This window comes from Sciurus vulgaris (genome assembly GCF_902686455.1).
Source record: "Sciurus vulgaris genome assembly, chromosome: 7".
Lineage (NCBI taxonomy): Eukaryota > Metazoa > Chordata > Mammalia > Rodentia > Sciuridae > Sciurus > Sciurus vulgaris.
The window spans coordinates 128,162,816-128,183,666 of NC_136467.1; the positions used below are offsets into that span (position 1 = coordinate 128,162,816).

General features: G+C 36.9%; 1 protein-coding gene across 1 annotated transcript; it reads left to right on the plus strand.

Moving 5' to 3' along the window:
* Positions 1-5,128: 5,128 nt before the first annotated feature.
* On the plus strand, positions 5,129-6,076 carry LOC306666662 (olfactory receptor 2B11-like; the record flags this gene model as incomplete). The annotated part of the gene is made up of 1 exon (XM_079148886.1): positions 5,129-6,076. The coding sequence occupies one exon, from the start codon at positions 5,129-5,131 to the stop codon at positions 6,074-6,076; it is 948 nt and encodes a 315-aa protein (XP_079005012.1).
* Positions 6,077-20,851: the final 14,775 nt, after the last annotated feature.

Below are 20,851 nucleotides of genomic sequence, written 5' to 3' on the forward strand. Positions count from 1 at the left end.
TCCTTATTTACAGAAGACACCCATGTGCTCCCCAGGGGTAGATACTCAGAAGTGGTCCTGTGGAGCACTATCAGAGCCTAAGATGGTTGCTGCACTCTCTATGACGTGCTGGGATATGTAGTATGTGCACCATTGAAACAAGGAATAACAGTGTAAGCACATCTCTTCATGGATTACTTCACCTTTTTAGTTGTGCTTCCCTATTTCCATTCATTCATTTATGGAATTAACTGTGTATGAGAATTTATTATTCACTATTTTTGTTTGTTCGCTTTAAAATGCTTTTTTTAGTGCATCACAGTCATGCATATAGTTGAGTTCATTTTGACATAATTACATATTTATGGAACAAAATTTGCTCTATTTTGGTCTCCAGTTCTTCCTCTTTTTGTTCCCTTTTCCTCCCTTCTGGTCTTCCTTCTATTTTTTTTTTTTTTTTTTTTTCTTCAACTGGTGCTTTATATATTCATATAAAAGTGGGATTCACTGTGGCACATTCATAAAAGTACATAGCATAATTTGGTTAATTTCATTCAGCAGTTCCTCCCTTTTCTCATCCCTCCTCCCTCCCACTCTACTCCTTCATTCATTCCTTATTTCTACCCTGGATTTGATAACTCAGTGAGATAATTATAATACAAGAGAAATACATTTTTTAAAAAAATTAAATAAATAATAGATAAATTCTTATTGTAAACAGACATAGGTTGTGGGTTAAAAAAGAATAAATCATGTATATTTGTCAATTTCAATGAATAAGCAGAAGGGTGATTTTAGATGGGAAAGAAGTAAAAATGTATATACATATATATCTAATATCTATTTTGTGGATCTTGAGTATGTATTATTTGTCAATTAATTTTTTCTTTACTAAACAAACCAGAGTTTATTAGTTGGTGGAGAGGATGTTCTTTGCAATTCCAAATTTATAAAATCAATAAATTGAGGAAAGTTATTGTTTATATTTCCAAAGAATTCATATTTTTTAATATATGGGTTCATCAAGCCTCTATTCTGCCTTTGGAATCTCACATGAACTTATTTTTATAGGCAGAATGTAAATTATACCCAGAACACTGAACAAAGGAGTTGGTAAATTAGGTCCTCGGCTTCCAGGTGTGTGATACTGGGGAGAGTATAAAAGAGTGAGGAAATGAATCCCGATTTTATATGTATACACATACACTATACACCCAAATAGTCATTATATATAATATATTTCCCCCTGCACGCACATATGTAATAAGCTGAGCAGCAGGTTTCCTTTTGCTGTTTATCAACTGTACCAATCTGAGACCACGTGATCCACTCAGAACGTTTCCCGTGTGGAATCGTCTGTAGGCTCTTCTTGAGAGATGGTCACAGCACTGCTTTGTAACTGTCACCCCTGTCTTACCTTATGAACCCTCTCAATGTTCTCTTTCTTATTCAGCAAAGTACAGTTCAAACAAACAGAAAAGGTAAAAGTGAGCCAGTTAAACCTGAGGATTCAATTTCTGGTTTATGAAATAGATGAAGGCAGGTTTTTCCCTAAGACTTTAATTTTTTTGTCCTTTTTTTATTTTTTCTTTTTAGTTATACATGACAGTAGAGTGTATTTTCACATATTGATACAAATATGGAATACATCTTATTATAATTAGGACCCCAGTCTTGTGTTTGTACATGATATGGAGATTCACTGTGGTATCTTCATACACGTACAACGGAAAGTTAAAGTCAGATTCATTCCACTGTCTTTCCTCTTCCTGTCTCTCCTACCTTCCTTTCATTCCTCTTTGTGAAATATACTGAACTTCTGTTCTTCTCCTCCATCTCCCCCTACCTCCTTGTTGTGTGTTCGCCCTTCAGTTTTTTGGGATTAGCTTATTTTACTTAAAGCAGCCAACTGGCTCACATTTTCTAAGCCAGCTTCAGTGGGTCCACTTGTGTTTACAGCTGAGTTGTATATTATTTTGCAACATTTTGTGATTATTCAACTTTGAAAAACTTTACCTCTAATCCAACTGCTGTTGACCTGTGTTTGCTGATCCATTATTCCAACTGCATTTATGTGTCACCAAAGGGCTTCAGTGGACCTCACAGCCACAGGAGTGTTTCATTCTTGCTTTAGATTGTCAATGATTTTTTCCTCAATAGAATAATGGCAGTTACATCAATTTAGTGATTATAGCCCACACCTTCTGTTCCAAAGACAAAAAAATAAAGCATTACTTCACTTTCCAGTTTCAGAGGTCTTTGTGCATAGGTGGCTGACTCCATTTTTCTAGACCTGAGGTGAGGCAGAACATCATTGTGAAAGGGTATAGAGGAGGAAAGCAGCTCAGGACATGGCAACAAGGAAGCAGAGAGAGCTCAATTAAATAATTTTTTAATTTTTTAAAAGGTGACAAAATTCTAGAATGCAGAGAATGATGACAGCATAAATATGAATAAAGAGAACAATCTCAGAAGACTGATGTGAATGAACTTCTATGGAAGGATTCCAGACTGTTAACTACTGGTGAGGCCTGAGTGAAAAATTTGCTTAAATAATAAAACCAGGGTTAAAAACCTTTTGGATTAATATTTTAACTTTTTTTTAGTCTCCTTGTCATAAATCTATTGATGCTTTATGACTTGTTTAGTAATTGAATCTAATTTGGAGCCAAATTCATCAAGACACCAAGATTAAACACAAATCTATTCTTTCTTTATTAGAATATGATTTCATTACAGCAAGTTTTTGGATATTGATGTTCAATGTTTATTTGAAGCATTTAGAAGAGTGTCATGTAGTAGGGATTCTATCAATATTTATTGATTGAATGAGATGAATAAATGAAACATTAATGTATATTAATGATACCAAGTTGTTACTGTTCAAGTCAATGAAGAACTTTAATATCATCAGGTAAAAAGTCTACACTGTGTTAGGCTACTATAGGAAAAATAAAACAAAAGACAAGAGCCTTGTGTTTTCTTAAACATATTAAGAGGTATTGCCTCTCCCATCTCTATGTAGAAATAGGATGCTGTATCTTAATATAGCAGATTCTCAAAATAATATTTTGAGAAAAAAAAGTAAATAAAAAATTGAATTTTGACATCAAAAATAATTTTCTTGACTTTCTCCTGGTGATTCAAGGAAATTTTCTCTGAACTCTTGGAGGTAAATTGAGTTTTCCAGGAGTCTTTCAATTTTAAATCCATTTTCCACAACAGGTGCCAAATTTTATCATTTCATTATATTGGGATAAGAATGTGAGAGGGAAGATCATCCACAAGGGAATTGCTAGAGTGCCTCTTGACAAGAAATTTCCACTGAGGTTCATTATCTGTAAGGAGAACAAAGTCTCACAGCTTTATAAGGAGAGTGAGACCCCTCAACTATTATTTTAGGTTTTAATTTATTTTGTAATATTTGGGGGAGTATTGGAGATTGAATCCAGGGCAACATACATGCTAGCAAGCACTCTATAGCTGAACTACATCCATAGCCCTCATAACAATTATTTGAGGGTAAAGTAGGTTTCCACATTTGAAAATATTTGGAATCCTTCAAATAAGTGTTAGGGACTTATGATATGAAATAAAGCTACTAAATATAGAAAAGATATTCAATTCTTATCCCCAGTTAATATTTAATTTTGATGAAAAGATCTACATTATTTTTCTTGCAAGAAAGACACCAGTACAGAAGATTATTTGATTGAAGGTAAATGTTTTGTGTGGGTGGGAATGACCTATTCGGTTGATTTGATTTGATTTAATCTTTGCACAACTCCATGCATACTGTGACCTTTTTAATGCAAAGTTGCATGTGAGAAAACATGTAAATAAATTGGCACATTTTAATACTAATAAGCAGCATTCTAATTTGAAACACTGAGGCATGTTTTTGAAAATAATATAGAGATACTATTTGCATTAGTGGGCATTTACACTAATGCAAATAGTACCCTTGGGATGGTGCAAAAATCTTGAAAGCATTAACATCAGATTCAAGTTAGGTGATCTGAGTAATAAAGGAAATGGAAGGGAAGAAAATGTAATCCTTCCAATCCTTTTTCTAGGAAGATGAGAATATTGTTGATATTTGAGTAAAACCTGAAGAAAAATTATTTAGAAGACTCATAATCAAACAGAGCACTGTATTTCATGAAAATATCCAACTCAACATTAAGTATTGCACTTAAGCAAGTGTAGCCACCCATGTTGGACTAATTGGTTCTCACAGCAGGGACAGCAAGGGAGGTTCTGAACAGAAACAATACCTAACAGATATGTGAATTAACTGTTGGCAGTAGATTATATTCAGATTTTTAAAATTTCATATGCTCTTTTCTACTACATCAATGTTTTGCGATCTTTTTAACATTACCTATAGTAAGAAATACATTTTGCATAATAATTCACATGACACAAACTTACATATTCCCACTCGTAATGAAAATAAATAACTTGATAGAATAACATATAATTGTTCAAATGTGTGATAGATTACAACTCACAATGTGAAGAGCACTTGTATACATCAGACTGTGTTGATAAGTGCTTGGTGTCTCTAATCTTTTATCTTCCCAATCAATTAATGTTTGTCTTGTTTTTCAAGTTATAAGTATATTTCAGGGGTCATTTCCTTTTAATTACATGATTCCTTTTATAAAAAAAAATGCTTCAGTTGGCAAAAAAGTCAGTCTAGGTTTGGGGAATAGACTTATGGAAAACAATATGTGCTGTTTCTATGCAAACCAGACTAATCTACCTGGAACTCAAGGAGTTCTGAACTCAGTTCATAAATCTAACCAGAATATGTCAAGGGCCAGAAGACCATGGATGAAAGAAATGAACACACATGGTAAGTCAGCATGACTGGTTCTTGAGTATATTAGCATCATTCATTCATTCATTTTATTCTCTTTTTTAAACATAAGGTGAATCTTAAGTTTCCCTTTACCTCATTATTTTGTGAAATTTTGCTATTTTGCATTTCTTGGTTTAAATAGAGATATTTGTTAGTTTTTCTTTTAGAAGCACCACGGAAGTCATATTTTTGTTTTTATTAATTTTCATCCTTCTAAATATCAACTCACTTCAGTGGAGTCTTTACTTTAACTTGAATCTACCAAAAAGAGCCACAGCAAGCATGAGTTTGGACAATGCAAGTGTTCCGGAGGTCTTCATTCTCTTGGGTTTCTCTAACCACCCTTGGTTGGAAATGCCCCTGTTCATTATGGTGCTTGTTGCTTACATCTGCACACTGGTGGGCAACATCTCAATTATTGTGGTATCCAGAGTAGACCCTCATCTTGACAGCCCTATGTACTTCTTCCTTTCCAACCTCTCCTTCTTGGACCTGTGCTTTACCACAACCACCATCCCTCAGCTGCTGTTTAACCTTTGGGGCCCAGATAAATCTATCAGCTATGGGGGATGTGTGACCCAGTTTTATATGTTTCACTTCTTGGGAGCCACTGAGTGCATCCTGTTAGCTGTGATGTCCTTGGATCGTTACATTGCCATCTGCAAGCCTTTGAGGTACCCAGCTATCATGCATCAGCGACTCTGCATCCTCCTAGTGGCCCTGGCATGGATAAGTGGATTGGCTAACTCCCTGCTTCAGTCGACTCTCACTGTCCAGCTGCCACTTTGTGGTAACAACAAGGTAGATAATTTTCTCTGTGAGGTCCCAGTGATGATCAAGATGTCATGTGCTGACACTACATTCAATGTAGCTATGCTCTCCATTGTGGGGACGTTCTATTCCCTGGTTCCCTTGTCACTTATCCTTGTCTCCTATGGGTTCATTGTAGCTACTGTGCTTAGGATTCGGTCTTCAGAGGGGAAGAAGAAAGCCTTTAATACGTGTGGTTCTCATGTTATTGTCGTATCTCTTTTCTATGGACCGGTAATTATCATGTATGTACAACCCTCTGCTACTAACTCTCAGGACAAGAACAAACTCATGTCCTTATTCTACAGTTTGGTGACTCCTATGCTTAACCCTTTTATCTATACTTTGAGGAACAAGGACATGAAAGGAGCAATGAGGAGGCTTCTTGGCTCGTGTCATCAAAGAACAGAACAAACCTAAGTATTTTTGTAGTTCATGCTCTCCACATTTGGCTCAGAATATCTCCAGTTCTAAATTACCTCTTGATTTAACATCCTCCAAGATTGTTGACATCCTTTAGGACCTGTCTTATCTACACATATGTCTTTGTACCACATTGTTATGGTTGGTTGGCTATCATTTCAAGTGTGAGTCCTAATCCTCAGTTTGTCTGGAATTTGGATGGGAGTGAAGACTGTCATTAAGTTGTTTTCTATCCCTCTAAAGAGTCTGTTGTAGAACCTAAGAAGTGGGCAATAAATAAATGTTTATTGAAGGACTCATTCTTTCAGACCAAAAAGAGACTAAAACTCTATCATTTTTTGTGCCATTTTGGGAAAATATAAGTAATTCAGAGTACATTTTACTTCCTTGCTGTTGTGGATATGATTTCAGGATCAACGTTTCATATGCAAACAAACTCTTCTATGAAATAGAATATCTCATATTCTGTAATTGACACTTTCAACCACACATCCACTGATCTTTTAAGAAAAAGAGAATTTAAAAAGAATATCTGCCTCTTTTCCTCTTAATGGAATTCCTTCTTCTGAGGTATTTGACTGAAATAGGTATTTTATGTTTCCAAAGGGAAAAGTTGATGAATAAAATCCTGAGAAGATTCTGTGTTATCATAATATCAATAATCACTTAGTTTTCATTGGGGATCTGAATCTATCCAGAATGAGAACATCAGATGTCTTTGATACATAAACACAGTTTTCAGTAGTTCAGTCATTTAAGAATCAGAGTATTATGTGGTTAGCAAGGAAAAAAATGAAGAAAGTGCACAAAAAATATATTAAATTGGGTATCAGACCATCAAAGTCGACATAGATGTGAAGTAGAAAGGTTGATGAGGATATGCAAGGGGAGAGCTCCTTGATGTTGTCAATAATATCAAGTCTTATCATTATAAATCATTTTCCCACAATTTTATACTCTCCAAACTTACAATACCCTTAATTTTTTTACTTGTATTTAAGGCAAACAATCATTTTTTTTTTTTTTTCTGACAACTAAGTACATTTGTGTTTAGTCATCATACATCTATATACCCTTGGTGTGTCTACAGTATCAAAATGACAAGAACAAAATACATTGACTCACAGTACACCAAACTTTGACAGGGGTACACTGATTCTAGTCAATAATTAATTAAAATATTAATGCTTCAATTTGTGCTTTATATAGTGTACTAAGCTTCCCTTTGTAGACTTAAAAGGAAGGATAGTACAGTTTTGCTCCTGTTGGAGACAAGGAAACATCGCTGCTTTGGAGGCAAGTTTATTCCCTGGTATGGCCACTTTTACTGACAACTAGGTCTTCTGGTTTTACCAGGTACTCCCACTTCTTAGTATTTATGACACTTGAAACTTCACATTCCTTTAGATGACTACTTCTCTCTCCAAAAATGACCATGAGGTCTTTTTTCTCATTTGATAGCCCATGTGATTAGTGCTATAGAATACACTCAATAAATATTTTTAAAATAAATCGTTGACTGAAAAATATTTCCTTTTGTCCTCATTACCTACTGTCAAAACCTGTATAACAGGCTTGTGCAAAACTGCATCATGTATCTAATAATGAGTTTGACAAAAGAAGTGATATCTTTAAGGAAGTGTTTTTAAGCTATCTTCATATAATACTGTGGTATATATTATTAGTACTACCTAAATAAAAAGCAAACAATGTTTAAGCAAATTTTGGGAAAAACCATATATTATTCTTGGAAATGTGGAAAGTTAATATAATGTCTATTTTATAATTATGGAGTAAACTACTAAAATATGTTTAATGCAACACACAACAAATGTTTTCCTTTTTATTTTATTGCTTCCTTATTAGAGGAGATAACTGCAAAGTTTGGAAAATAGTTTACTAGGAGATGGAATCCCAGAGTATGAAGAGAGAAAATTGATGAGCTGAGGGGAGCAGGAAAATCTCACTTTTGTGTTATAAGTATGAATGGGCTACTATGAAAATATTGTAGGATACTGAGAGAAAGCTGTTTATAATAGTGTCATTATATCTTCCCAACTATCTGAAGTATTAATTGCATTTGTTACTTTAAGATGTAATTTTTGTTGTCAAATGTTACATTTGCAATTTCAAGATCAGTATTCATTAGACTATTTTATTGTAATGGTATAAATACAATAGCAGTTATCACATATGTGATAACTTAGTTATTGCACTTTAAACATTAAAATAAAGAGAATATTGTGCTTCCTTACTGAATATAATTTATTCTAAAGTATAATTCTTCTGTTATGGGGCGCAACTTAAGAACAGACCGATCACCACTGAGAAGTCCAAATTTGAGAGTCTTTATTAAGCTGGCCAGCTGACAGTCTCACACAATGCCCCAAAATATGGCTATTGGGAGAATGGCCCCGACCACAGGGTTGTAGGGGTTCTTATACCAAAAATCACATCAATCATAAGTGTCTGTTGCTATGATTCAAAATTACAAACTAACATCATGAGATCATTGACAGAGGGGGAAGTGGGTCAAATTGACCCTTACCTAGGTACAAACTAAAGAATGGTTGCTAACGTCCACACAATTACCATTTACATGGTACATTGGTTAAGAGCAATAAAGGTCAAAGGAGAGCAATTTTTACTACATAGGAGTTGACATTGTATATTATTAAACATGTCACGCTAAGTAACTGATGATGGGAACAGAGAAGGGGTGTTCCCATGGGAGAAGCTTATTTCCTACATAACATGGAGTCTCAGAGCAAAATGGAGTCTGTTTAGTCATTTCCCTTGGAGTCTGGCCTATAACATTCTCATGGAGTCAGATCTGTCAGCCCATCACATTCCCCACTGTTTTTTTGTACATAATCAAATCATTGATTTATTTGTGGTGTGCTTGATTGTAGGGAGTGCGTAACACCATTAGTTTAACAGACTGTATTTTATCTCCAATGTATTTAGTTAAACAGTTTATTATGCATGGTCCGATTAACAACCCTAACATAATTAGGATGACAGGTGCTGCCGTGAGGTTATTAAAGTAGTTAACCAGGGGGACCAAGAAAACAAATTTTGATACCAATTTTCCTCAGGTGTTCTGTTCTCCTCTTGCTCTTTGAGTCTTTTTCTGATTAAAGCTAAACTATTATGGATGACACCTGAATGGTTAGTATAACAGCAACAGGTTTCCCCGGAGGCCATACATAATCCTCCTTCTTTTAAAAACAGTAAATCTAATCCTCTTCTATTTTGTAAAACTACTTCTGCAAGTGAATCAAGGGAATTCTCTAAGTGACTTACAGAGTTTTCTAACTCACTTAAGTCCAAATCTATTTGTTTACTTAAAGTTTTGAAATTCTGGTTTCCAGTGATCAGGGCAGTGGTTCCTACAGCTGTGGAGCCTGCTATACCTATTCCCACTAGGAGGGGAATTAGGACAGGGGCCCGTTTAGATCTTAGTCCCATATGTTTTCTCCCTCCCTCCCCATCATAATAGTACACCTGGGGAATGATGTGAACAGTAATACAAAATTCATCCCATTTGGCAACTTTAAAAAGTTGAAGAGTCAGGCATGGAGTTACTCCTGATGTACAAGCAAACCATGTTCCCTCAGGAGCCACAAGATGGTTGTTATATGTACCTGACAGGGTCCCAGGTATAATGGTAGATGTACAAGACTATGGGGAGTGGTTTATATTAAAATTTGGGGTCCAGAAACAAGTTCCCTGTTCTTGTAAATCTCCAAGGGTTAGTTTGGGCTTTTGCCCCCACTTGCATAAAGTAGGATTAGTCCTTATGTCCTTGTGGGAAAGATTTCTAATTTGGTCTGAGGAGGGGCCTAGAGTAGTATTAACTCCTATCCCTATATAATATGGGGGTTCTGGGTTCAGATACTGCCAGCGATCTTGAGTCATATTAGGCTCAGTAGCATTAATAAAGTAAAAGACGGAGTCCAGTAGATCTAATAAAGGCTTCCGTGGCCCAGGATTTGGAGTGGTTAGGGAGGGAAGGGTTGAAGCAGGGGCTATTGTAAGAGTTAGGGGGGTTGACCTGGGGGTACTGGGGCAATCCAGGAATTAAGGTCTGTTGGGACCTATTGGATTTACTTCTCGGGGAGGGTCATGTCTCTGAATAGTAAATTCCATGCCTGGGTCTGGCCCCCATATATAGAGTCGTAACCCCCAAGTTTTCCCTTGTTCCCATCCTCCCCTAGCTAGTGGATGCCATTTTTTTAATAGTTATTGTTACAGGGTTACAATTTCCTCTTTAACAGAAGGGTCTGTAAGGTCCCCTTTTGAAGTTAATAAATGGGTCTTTGTTGGTCCATGAGGCTATGGTTTCACATCCCCAGGAAGCACAGTGGTATTGAAATTCCCCTCAACAACTGGGTTCCCCATTTGCTGGGCAAACATAATGTTGGGTATGTTTTAAGTCTCCTTCATATGATAAGTCCCCACAGGTAAGTACATTTGTACTATGACCACTTCCCATTTTTCTGACACTCATGTCACCAGTGAGGTCACATAAATCTAATGAAAAAATGGGTTGAGTTGAGGTGACTAATGTCTTAACGACAGTCCCGTCTACAGTTTTCCTTAATTCCCATGTGTAACTTTTAGGCTGGTGAGGTGTACAATTAACAATGGGAAGTACAATTAAAAGGGCCTAAAAGGGACCCGAGAAAGTCTTATCTTTAGTGGATTGTCCCTGGGTTGGGCAGTCCATCTTTCAGCCATTGATGCTTCCTCTGATGTGGCCTTCTTGACCTGGGAGTGGTGGATCCAGTGACGCCCTCCCGCTACTTTGACGTCAGTTGGAGTCGTTAAGATCACTGGCAGGGGTCCCGTCCAGCGGGGTTCCAGTGTAGATGGCTGAAGTTTTTTAATCCACACTAGGTCACCGGGATGGAAGGGGTGAGTCAGAGCCTCGGCTGGGCAGTGAGCGGAATGGGCTACTTTGACTACACTGCTGATTTGCTGAGAGGCTTGTCGAAGTGCCTGGAGGGACTTTAAGAGATAATGGTTATCTATTTCAGCAAGTTTTTCTTCCCCAAGTTTAGGAATTAACGGAGGTGGTCGGCCAAACATGATTTCAAAGGGAGTGATGCCCATCACATAGGGAGTGCATCTGGCCTGAAGAAGGGCCAAGGGAAGGAGACTCACCCAGTTCTCTCCAGTCTCAAGCTTTAGTTTTGTAAGTGTGTCTTTCAGGGTCCTGCTCATTCTTTCTACTTGTCCTGAACTCTGAGGCCAATAAATACAGTGTAACTTCCATTTTATATTTAAATTTTTAGCTAATTATTGTTGTTTGAGCTATGAAAGCTGGGCCATAGTGGGACCCTATGTTATTGGGAGGCCAAATCGGGGAATAATTTCTAAGACTAGCTTTTTGACTGTAACCTGAGCTGTCTCAGTTTTGGTGGGGAACGTTTCAGCCCATCCTGAAAAAGTATCTGTAAAAACCAAAAGATAGCGGTACCCATGCAGTCCTGTTTTTACCTCAGTGAAGTCTACTTCCCAGTGTTCACCGGGGGCTAGTCCATGAAACTGAGTTCCTTGTGAGAGACCCACCTGGTTACTTGGGTTGACTTATGCACATATTTGACACCTGGAGGAGACTTGTTTGGCATGTTGACTTAATTTTGGCACATAATAATCTTTTTGTAATAGTTCAGTCAATTTGGTGCCACTAAGGTGGGTGCTCTGGTGAAGCTGCTTAACTGGAGTTTGCCCCAGTACTTCTGGTAAGAATATTCTCCCATCTGGGAGCGTTTTCCATCCCCTAGAGTTAGTCACTGTCTTTAAAATTCCTCCTAGACGTTCTTCGTCCTTTGTGTATGTAGGGGTACTGGGCAATAAGCGTGTTGGTAATACAGGTAAGATTTGTAGAGGCCCCACTGGTTTTTGGGCAACCTCTCGTGCTGTTTGATCTGCAAAGGAGTTCCCTAGGGCTTCTGGAGTACTGTTGGTCTGATGTCCTTTACAATGTGTGATTGCCACCTTGTAGGGTAGCCAGAGGGCTTCCAACAGGGTCAGAATTTCTGTCACATTTTTTATTTCTTTTCCTCCTGACATGAGTAGTCCCCTTTCTTGGTATAAGGCCCCATGTACATGTGCTGTTGTGAAGGCATACCTACTTATCAGTGTAGATATTAACTGTTTTCCCTTTTCCATGCCGTAATACCTGAGTAAGGGCAATGAGTTCTGCCTTCTGGGCTGATGTTCCATGGCCTAAAGCTTGGGCCCATACTACCTGATCTTGTGTGACCATAGCGGCCCCAGTGTACCTGACTCCATTGCGGATATAACTGCTGCCATCTGTGTAGAGCACCTCATCCGGGTTTGGCCATGGGATGTCAGTCAAATCTGGCTGTACGTTTTGGAGGGATTCCAATACCTCCAGGCAGTTATGCAGGGGTTCAGATGGGTCATCATCCCAGAGGAGTGTAGCTGGGTTCAAGGCTGTGGTCTTGAGAAATTTAATTTGAGGAGGATCTAGAAGCAAGGCTTGATACTGGGTGAGGTGAGCATTTGATAACCATCCAGATGGACTCCATAATAGGGCCTCTACTGAGGGGGGGGCTACCAATTGTAAATCTTGTCCCAGAATCAGTTTAGATGCTTCCTTTACTAAAATGGCTGTGGCAGCAACTGCATATAAACAATTTGACCATCCTGCTGTTACATAATCCAGCCTTTTAGATAAATAGACTACAGGGCGTTTCCAGGGCCCTAAAGTCTGAGTGAGAACTCCCTTTGCTATCCCTCCTGTCTCAGCCACAAATAGTAGGAAGGGCGTGGTCACATCAGGCAGTGCCATGGCAGGAGCAGTGGTCAGTGCCTTCTTTAAAGTTTCAAATGCCTTTTGTTCTGATTCTGTTCAGATTAGGGAGGTTTCTTTTCCTCCCGTGCTTGCATATAAGGGCTTTGCTATTTCTGCAAACCCTGGTATCCAAAGTCGGCAATAGCCTACTGCACCCAGAAATTCTCTCACTTGTCTCTTGGTTTTAGGGCATGGGATTTTAAGAATTGCTTCTGTATGCCCAGTTGAGAGTGTTCTTCTTCCTTTTCTTATCTCATAACCTAGGTATGTGACTGTCTGGGTGCATAACTGGGCTTTCTTTGCAGAGACTCCGTATCCCAGGGAGGCTAATTCTTTTAATAAGTCCTCAGTAGCTCTTTTACAATCAGGTACACCTTTAGCAGCTATTAGAAGGTCATCTACATACTGAAGGAGAGTAACTTCTGGATGTTGTTGCCGGAAGCATAACAGATCTTGACTTAAGACCTCATCAAAAAGGGTTGGGGAGTTTTTAAAACCTTGTGGCAACCCTGTCCTTGTCAATTGTCCGGAATAACCTCCCTCTGGGTCCGCCCATTCAAAAGCAAATGGAGGTTGGCTTACCTCTGCAAGTGGGAGACTGAAGAATGCATCCTTTAGATCCAGCACAGTGTAGACTTGTTGATATGGAGATAGCAGGCTTAAGAGAGTATAAGGGTTTGGCACCGTTGGGTGAATTGTTTCCACCCGCTTGTTGACTTCTCTAAGGTCCTGCACTGGCGAAAGGCCCTGGTTCCCGGTTTTTGAACAGGGAGGAGAGGAGTATTCCAGGCTGATTGGCAAGGTACTAGAATATTTGCTTCTCTTAGTCTCTGAATATGAATAGCAATTCCTTTTTTGGCTTCCAGACTGATAGGGTATTGTTTTACCCCCACTGGAGTTGCTGTACTAGTCAATTGGACAATGATTGGTGGCCAGTGAGAAGCTAGACCTGGTGAGTTGGTTTCTGCCCAGACCCCTGGCATTTGCTTTTGGAGTTCAGAGAGATACTTGGTAGATGGGACAGGTGTCTCTTCTGCCATTAAAAGGTATTCCTCACTGAGGGGGCAAGTTAACATAATAGCAGCTGGAGGTTCATTGAGGGTTAATTTGGCAGAGTTCCCTTGGAAAGAGATGGTAGCCTGTAATTTTTGTAAAAGGTCTCTTCCCAGTAAGGGGTAAGGATGATCAGGCATCATGAGAAAGGAATGAGTAATTGTTCCTCTTCCCAAATTGGTGATGCTAACCCAAGGGTAAGCATTACCCTTGGATCTAACCCAAGGGTAGCTTTAACCCAAGGGTAAGATTTGGACTTGCCTGTTGCCCCCTGTATGGGGATCTTTTCCTTGGATAAAGGTTCTTCCATCTCAGTCAAAACCGAGAAAGTAGCTCCAGTATCCACCAAAAAGCTGACTGGTTTTGGAGGAATTCCAATACCTCCAGGCAGTTATGCAGGGGTTCAGATGGGTCATCATCCGGGAGGAGTGTAGCTGGGTTCAAGGCTGTGGTCTTGAGAAATTTAATTCGAGGAGGATCTAGAAGCAAGGTTTGATACTGGGTGAGGCGAACATTTGATAACCATCTGTCAGGTGGACTCCGCAATAGGGCCTCTACTGAGTGGGGGGCTACCAATTGTAAATCTTGTCCCAGAGTCAGTTTAGATGCTTCCTTTACTAAAATGCGCATATGCCCTTTGACAAAAACTGAAAGATTTCTTAGTCCCAGGCCTTGAAGGAAAACATTTTACTTATTAGCTGATCACCTGCCATCTGAGTAGAGACTTCAGTGGCTACACTCCACAGAATATACAAACTACAGAATTAGTTCAGACAAGTCATTATAACAAACGATCAATAAGTACAGTAATAAACAATAATAGCAAATCCTGATAAGGAGAGAGAATCTGATTTTTATTTCTATAGTTGCCATATGTGTGGGTATACATATATCTTTTTTTTTTTTTTTTATTTGAGATGTTGGGTTTCACCATGTTGCCCAAGTTGTCTTTGAACTCCTGGGATCAAGTGATCTTCCTACTTCAGCTTTCTGTGTAGCTTGGATTACAGGTGCATATTACCATGACCAGCTCCAAAAACATTTTGAATGTTTCGTTTTCAAAATAAACTTAAGATCCAAGAAAGTATGGGGCATATAGGGAAAGGGAATAAAAAAATCAATCCATCAGAGGAAGTCAAGGGTGAAATTAACAGATAAAAATCTCACTGGCTACTTTTAAAATGTGAGTCTAAGATTTAAAAAATCTTAAAAAAATAATTCAAATTAAAAATTTGAAATTATAAAGTTCAAAAATAAGTAACAAAAATAAAAATTCACAGAGCACTGACTTCAAGCACATTTGAACAAGGAGAAGAATCAACAAAGATATGTCAATTGAGATTATGTAGTCTGAGTAATACAAAGAAAAAAATATGAGATATTATTCAGCACATGGAAACACTGACAACATGTTGGAAAGAATGTGGAGCAATAGGAACTCTCATTCATTGCTTGTGGGAATGCAAAATGTTTAGCTACCATGAAAGTCAATTTTGCAGGTTCTTCCAAAAACTAGACATATTTCTACCACACGATCCAGAAAGCAGGCTTTTGGTATTGAACCAAACTTCTTTAAAACTTATGTTAGCACAAAAACCTTCACACTAATGTTTATAGTGACTATAAGTATCAAAGCTTAGAAATGAAAGAAAAATGTTTTTCAATAAATAATGAACAAACAAACTGTGGTTATTCAGTTATAAGAATAAGCCAAATAAAGACATGAAGAAACTTAAATGTATATTATTAAATGAAAGAGACCTATCTGAAAAGACTATATTATATATCATTTTAACTATTAGATAGTCTGGAAAAGCCAAAACTATGGAGATAGCATAAAATCAGTTGATAGGAGCTTAACGGGAATTAGCAAATAATTTGAGGAGAATGTAAACAGAAACACAACATACCAAAATTAATGGAATTCAGCAAAAGTACATTACATAGAAATGTTTGTTTAAAACCAACAGACTTCCATTATTGATGTACATTTCTCTGAAATGAAAGTGTGTATGTGTGTGTAAATTGAATTATAACAATATGTACAAGATGGTTCATTTTTTAAAGTTACTATACATTAAATTTACATTCTACAGCAGAAGTCTAGGAAAGTAAAAGACATAGATAAGAAAATTATAATTCTTTTGCTGAAAATGTGATGAGAAACTGGGTAGTGTATCTTTCTATATTAAGTATTCCTTCTCAGGTGATAATTAAGCTCAAACCTGAAAGACAACCAGGAACCAGTCATGACAAAATCTGAAGAGAACTTTAGGCAGGAGAAAACTAATTCCAAAGTCCTGAAACAGAAAATGACTGTGGTCTGTCTTATGGTTTGAATGTGAGGTGTCCCCGAAAAGCTCATGTGTGAGACAGTGTAAGAAGGTTTGGAGAAGTGCTGGCATTACAAAGCCTTAACCCAATCAGTGAATGAATCCCTGATGGGATTAACTGAGTGGTAACTGGAGGCAGGTAGGGTGTGGCTGGAGGAAGTGGTTCACTGAGGACATAGCCATGGCGTATATATTTTATATCTGGAGAGTGGAGTTTCTGTCTCTCTCTGCTTCCTGATCATCAAGTGAACCACTTCCCTCTGCTACACTCTTCTGCCAAGTTGTTCTGCCTCATCTGAACTCCTGAGGAATGGAGTCAGCCATCTGTGGACTGAGACCTCTGAAATGTGAGCCCTCAAATAAACTTTTCCTCCTCTACAGTTGTTCTGGTTGGGCTCTTTTAGTCACTGCAGCGAAAAAGCTGACTAAAGCCTTCTGTAATGGAGAGTTATGTGAGCAATGCTTCTAGCAGAAAATACATGGTATGCTCCAATTGGGATACTGAGGAAAATTTAGCAAAGAATTTAAAGATGCCAACAAGGATTTCTGTGTGTCATTATATGTGGACAACCCTGAAGTTAGGAACATCGAGAATACTCTTACCAAGCCAAGGCCTGAAATAACAAAGGGAAGTTGTGTAGGAAACCAGATAGAATCTGTGATGTACATGGCCACCTCCAGGAGTTGTGAGCATCACAAGCAGCCACACGTGTTCTAGCTTGGGGGAACATGACTCAAATGAGCTGTTCTCTCAGTCTAATCCTCAGTTGGTTATTATCATCAACTAAACCAACCAGAACCCAGAAGAGGATTCCTCTTTATTCAGCTTCTAGAAGCATAGCACATAGTAGAAATGTATATTGTGGCATAGAGAGTAGATCTGGGGCAGAGGAAGGAGAATGGACTTACAATGATACATCTGTATAATGAGGAAAGATACATATTCATATGATACCAGTTATCTTTAGAGAAGGAAAAGAATTATGGGCCATAGGAATAGCTTGTCAAAATGGAAACCTTTTCATTTGTACTTGTTATTCAATAAACTTGAACTTATTTTTGCAAAACACTGCACTTGTGATAACGTATGTATTGTCTACATATCTAATATTATGTAGTGTGTGTGTATGTGTGCATGTACTCACGGGTGTATGAGAGAGAATGCAATTTTATTTTTGTTATAGAAACATTAAATATATAGTTTTTAATTATTACTCTATTTCTTTTGATGGAAAGATTATATTTATTGATTTATTTTCATCTCTATCTAACTTATTTTTGTGTTCCTTCATTGTTATGACTAAATAATTAAATTTTATGAGATATCCTAAAGCACATATTCAAGAAATTTTAATTTAAATTCCTTAGGATTATTTATTCAAACAAGCTCATCCCCAATTGTATACTATCTTAAACTGGTGTCTAGTATGTTGGAAAATTGATGTTTATTTCAAAACATCCAGCAAGGGAAGAAACTTGCTACCAAACTTAGTTCAGTAGGAAATTAATTGTACTTGAGAAACTCTTTCATAGAGAGCTCTGTCCCAAGGACCTTCCTCCCCTAACTCACCTGGGAGAAGGATATATGGCTAGCCTGTGTGCTAACAATGCCCAGGAGGTCCCAGGAATAGCATATAAATACCCTCCCACAATTCATGGTTGATATGTTCTACTGATGCCTTCCTAACCTAGGTTATTTTCTCTTTTATACCCCATCTCAGTGAAAATCTATGTTCTGAAACTAATTGTAATATACTCATCTGTACACAGTTTTTTTCTTGAAAGCTTGAAAAACATTCAAGTGCATTCTTTGAAGACTCCTATTTTTTGAAAAGGATAGTTATCAAAATAAGGTGAGTGAAAAGATACTTGTTTATAGAAGGCAATACATTTTAGGCAAGGTTGGACTGTGTGGAGATGAGCCCTAGTGCCTACTGTACACATGAGATGGGGAGCTCATTTCATTTCAGGGAACCTTTTTAAACTTTGAAAACACCTATTTCTAGGAACAATTAAAGTTCTCCTTTTAATTAATCTCTGTTGTAGTCTCTTTCTTAGATCAAACTTAAAAGCATTTACACTTCAATAAACACAGATAATAAATATCTGAATGAAGAATGAAGTCTTCAATCAGCTGAGTGACATTTTTACATATATAGTAAGAATTTGATGGAATTACTGTCTGTGCATTTCATCCAAATGCCATGGTCTCAGATAACATTGCTTTTATTTCTTCTAATGATCTTTCACTATCTATAAAAGCATTATAATTATAAATACAATGCTGTGTGCCTGAGGAAGTGTGGATACAATACACTAGAATGAAAATGTAAGCAGAGATACAAAGACATCAACAGGCACACAGCCTGGCAACGTATTAATGTGATTTTAAATATTCATGGAGATGCAAAGTCCTCTGTGGTGAAATATGGATGGAAAATCACTGGAAGTAGAAGATCCAAGAATCGAGGAATTGAAGTGGTAAATGGAATGAAATATCATGAGAATAACATTGAAAAACATGAGAAATCTACACATATAATTGTAAAATTTCAATATACTGTTAAGAGTAAATCACATTGATCTCCAGGGAAATAACCAGAGAAATAAAAGGGCTCTGGGGTAATCACTGGTTACAAACAAAATTACACTTAATACAATGAATAATATGAAGAAAATTTCCAATAATGAAAATGTAATCAAGTTGCCAAAATCATATTGGAGTAAATGGTATTATTAGAATTTAATAAAATTAGTTATGAAATAATTCACAAAGGATCAAATCTAAAATTACTCTTTAAAAAATTGATGGTATGATCCACAGCAGAAAATTGTTAGATGTTAATATAACAGTGTTAAATGAGTAGATAGTAGATGTCCTGTCAGCAATTATTCAATGTAGGTAGAGTACAATTTTTAGAATATTTATTTTGCAATCAAATCAATTAATACCATGCTTTCACTATTCTCATCTACAACACAGAATTTCTCCTAAAAAAAGAATTTAGGCCAAGATATGATCCTAAATTTACTGTGCTCATTTAACATCTTGAATAAATTCCAGTTCAAAACATGAATAGGGGAACTCATTCAAGTGACATCCTTAGAAAGGATGCTTTCTTTGGAATTTTGAAACTCTAAATTCATGGTGCAACATCTCACTACCTCATTTAAGATATTGACAACTTTTTGATCTCTAGATTATCTCTAGTTATTAGTAGACTATGAAAATAAATAATCAATAATATCACAGAGTATGGATATAAAATGCCCCAGGTCAATAGTGTTTGGGGGGTTACTAAATGATTTCATGTATGGAAAAAGCTAATTGGTGTGTTTGGTACACAGGGCTCATTAAGATTTTTTAAAATTATTACATAAATTATAAAGTCATTATTGTTGTTATTGCACACATATATTGTCATGTATAGTCGAAGGACAGCATTAACATCTTAGCTCTGAGTGTCTTTGTGTGGCACCCCTGCAGGTGGCCCTGAAATTTAACGAAATAGAGAGTGTAAAACTGTACTTCGTAATCCTAAGAATATAATCTGGTACCATGGAACTATTAATTGGCTGGAATTGTAACTCAGAATTTTGTCAGTGGGATGTTATTTTAATCTCAAAATCTGAATATTCCTTATCCTACAAAATAGTGTAGTTTTCTTATATCTTTCACTGGTAAAAAAAATGTACATAAATGATTAATTTTTATTTCTCAAAATATTATTTCAGCATTTTCTTGTTTCAATGTAACTTTCAGCTGAAAAACAAAGAAATTTTCCCCGAAAATTTGAATGTTCCTGGGCCTGAGTTGAACTATCTCCTGACCGAAGTTACCTGGAGTTGAAAAATGTATTTATATATGTAAAATGTAGTTATATATGGTAAATAGGTCACTGATAACTGACCAAATTCTTATGTTAAAAGAGGATAATAAGCTCACTTGATAAAGAAAAATTTGTACAAAACATATAAGTCAACTCAAATTTAGTATGAAAGATTAAATGGCTAAAACCTGAACTACTAAAAAGCTATGCAAAAAAGCACATAAATGCAAAAATCAAATTCCAGAACATGAAGAAACCTCTGCCATTGTAGTTTAGCCTTTCAAATTTATGAAATAATTGGGTCACTGATAACTACCCTAACAAAAGAAAATTGCCACTAAACATATTTATTATTTGGCTCAATTTCAAGTACCTAAGATAGATTTATTTAACTTCACAGAGAAGACATGATTAATCAACTAGCTAGATGAAACTGGGTAAGACCATACTTTCTTTTCTTGCTGCAGATGACACTGAGGTTCAAGCACATTCTAGGCAAGTGCTCTACCACACATTCCCAGCCCTGAACTATTGTGTCTTGATGTTACTCATACCTCCAGGTTTCTCTTCCTCATTCTTCTACTATTGCTACTGAGTACTTTTATGCGTCTTTTAATTCCATAATGTCTTGCAAATGTGTTCCTTAAAAAGGAACCATCCGATTACTTCGTCTCATGCATCATTTAGTCTGTCAGACACTGGAAGATAGAAAATGTTGAACTTCTTA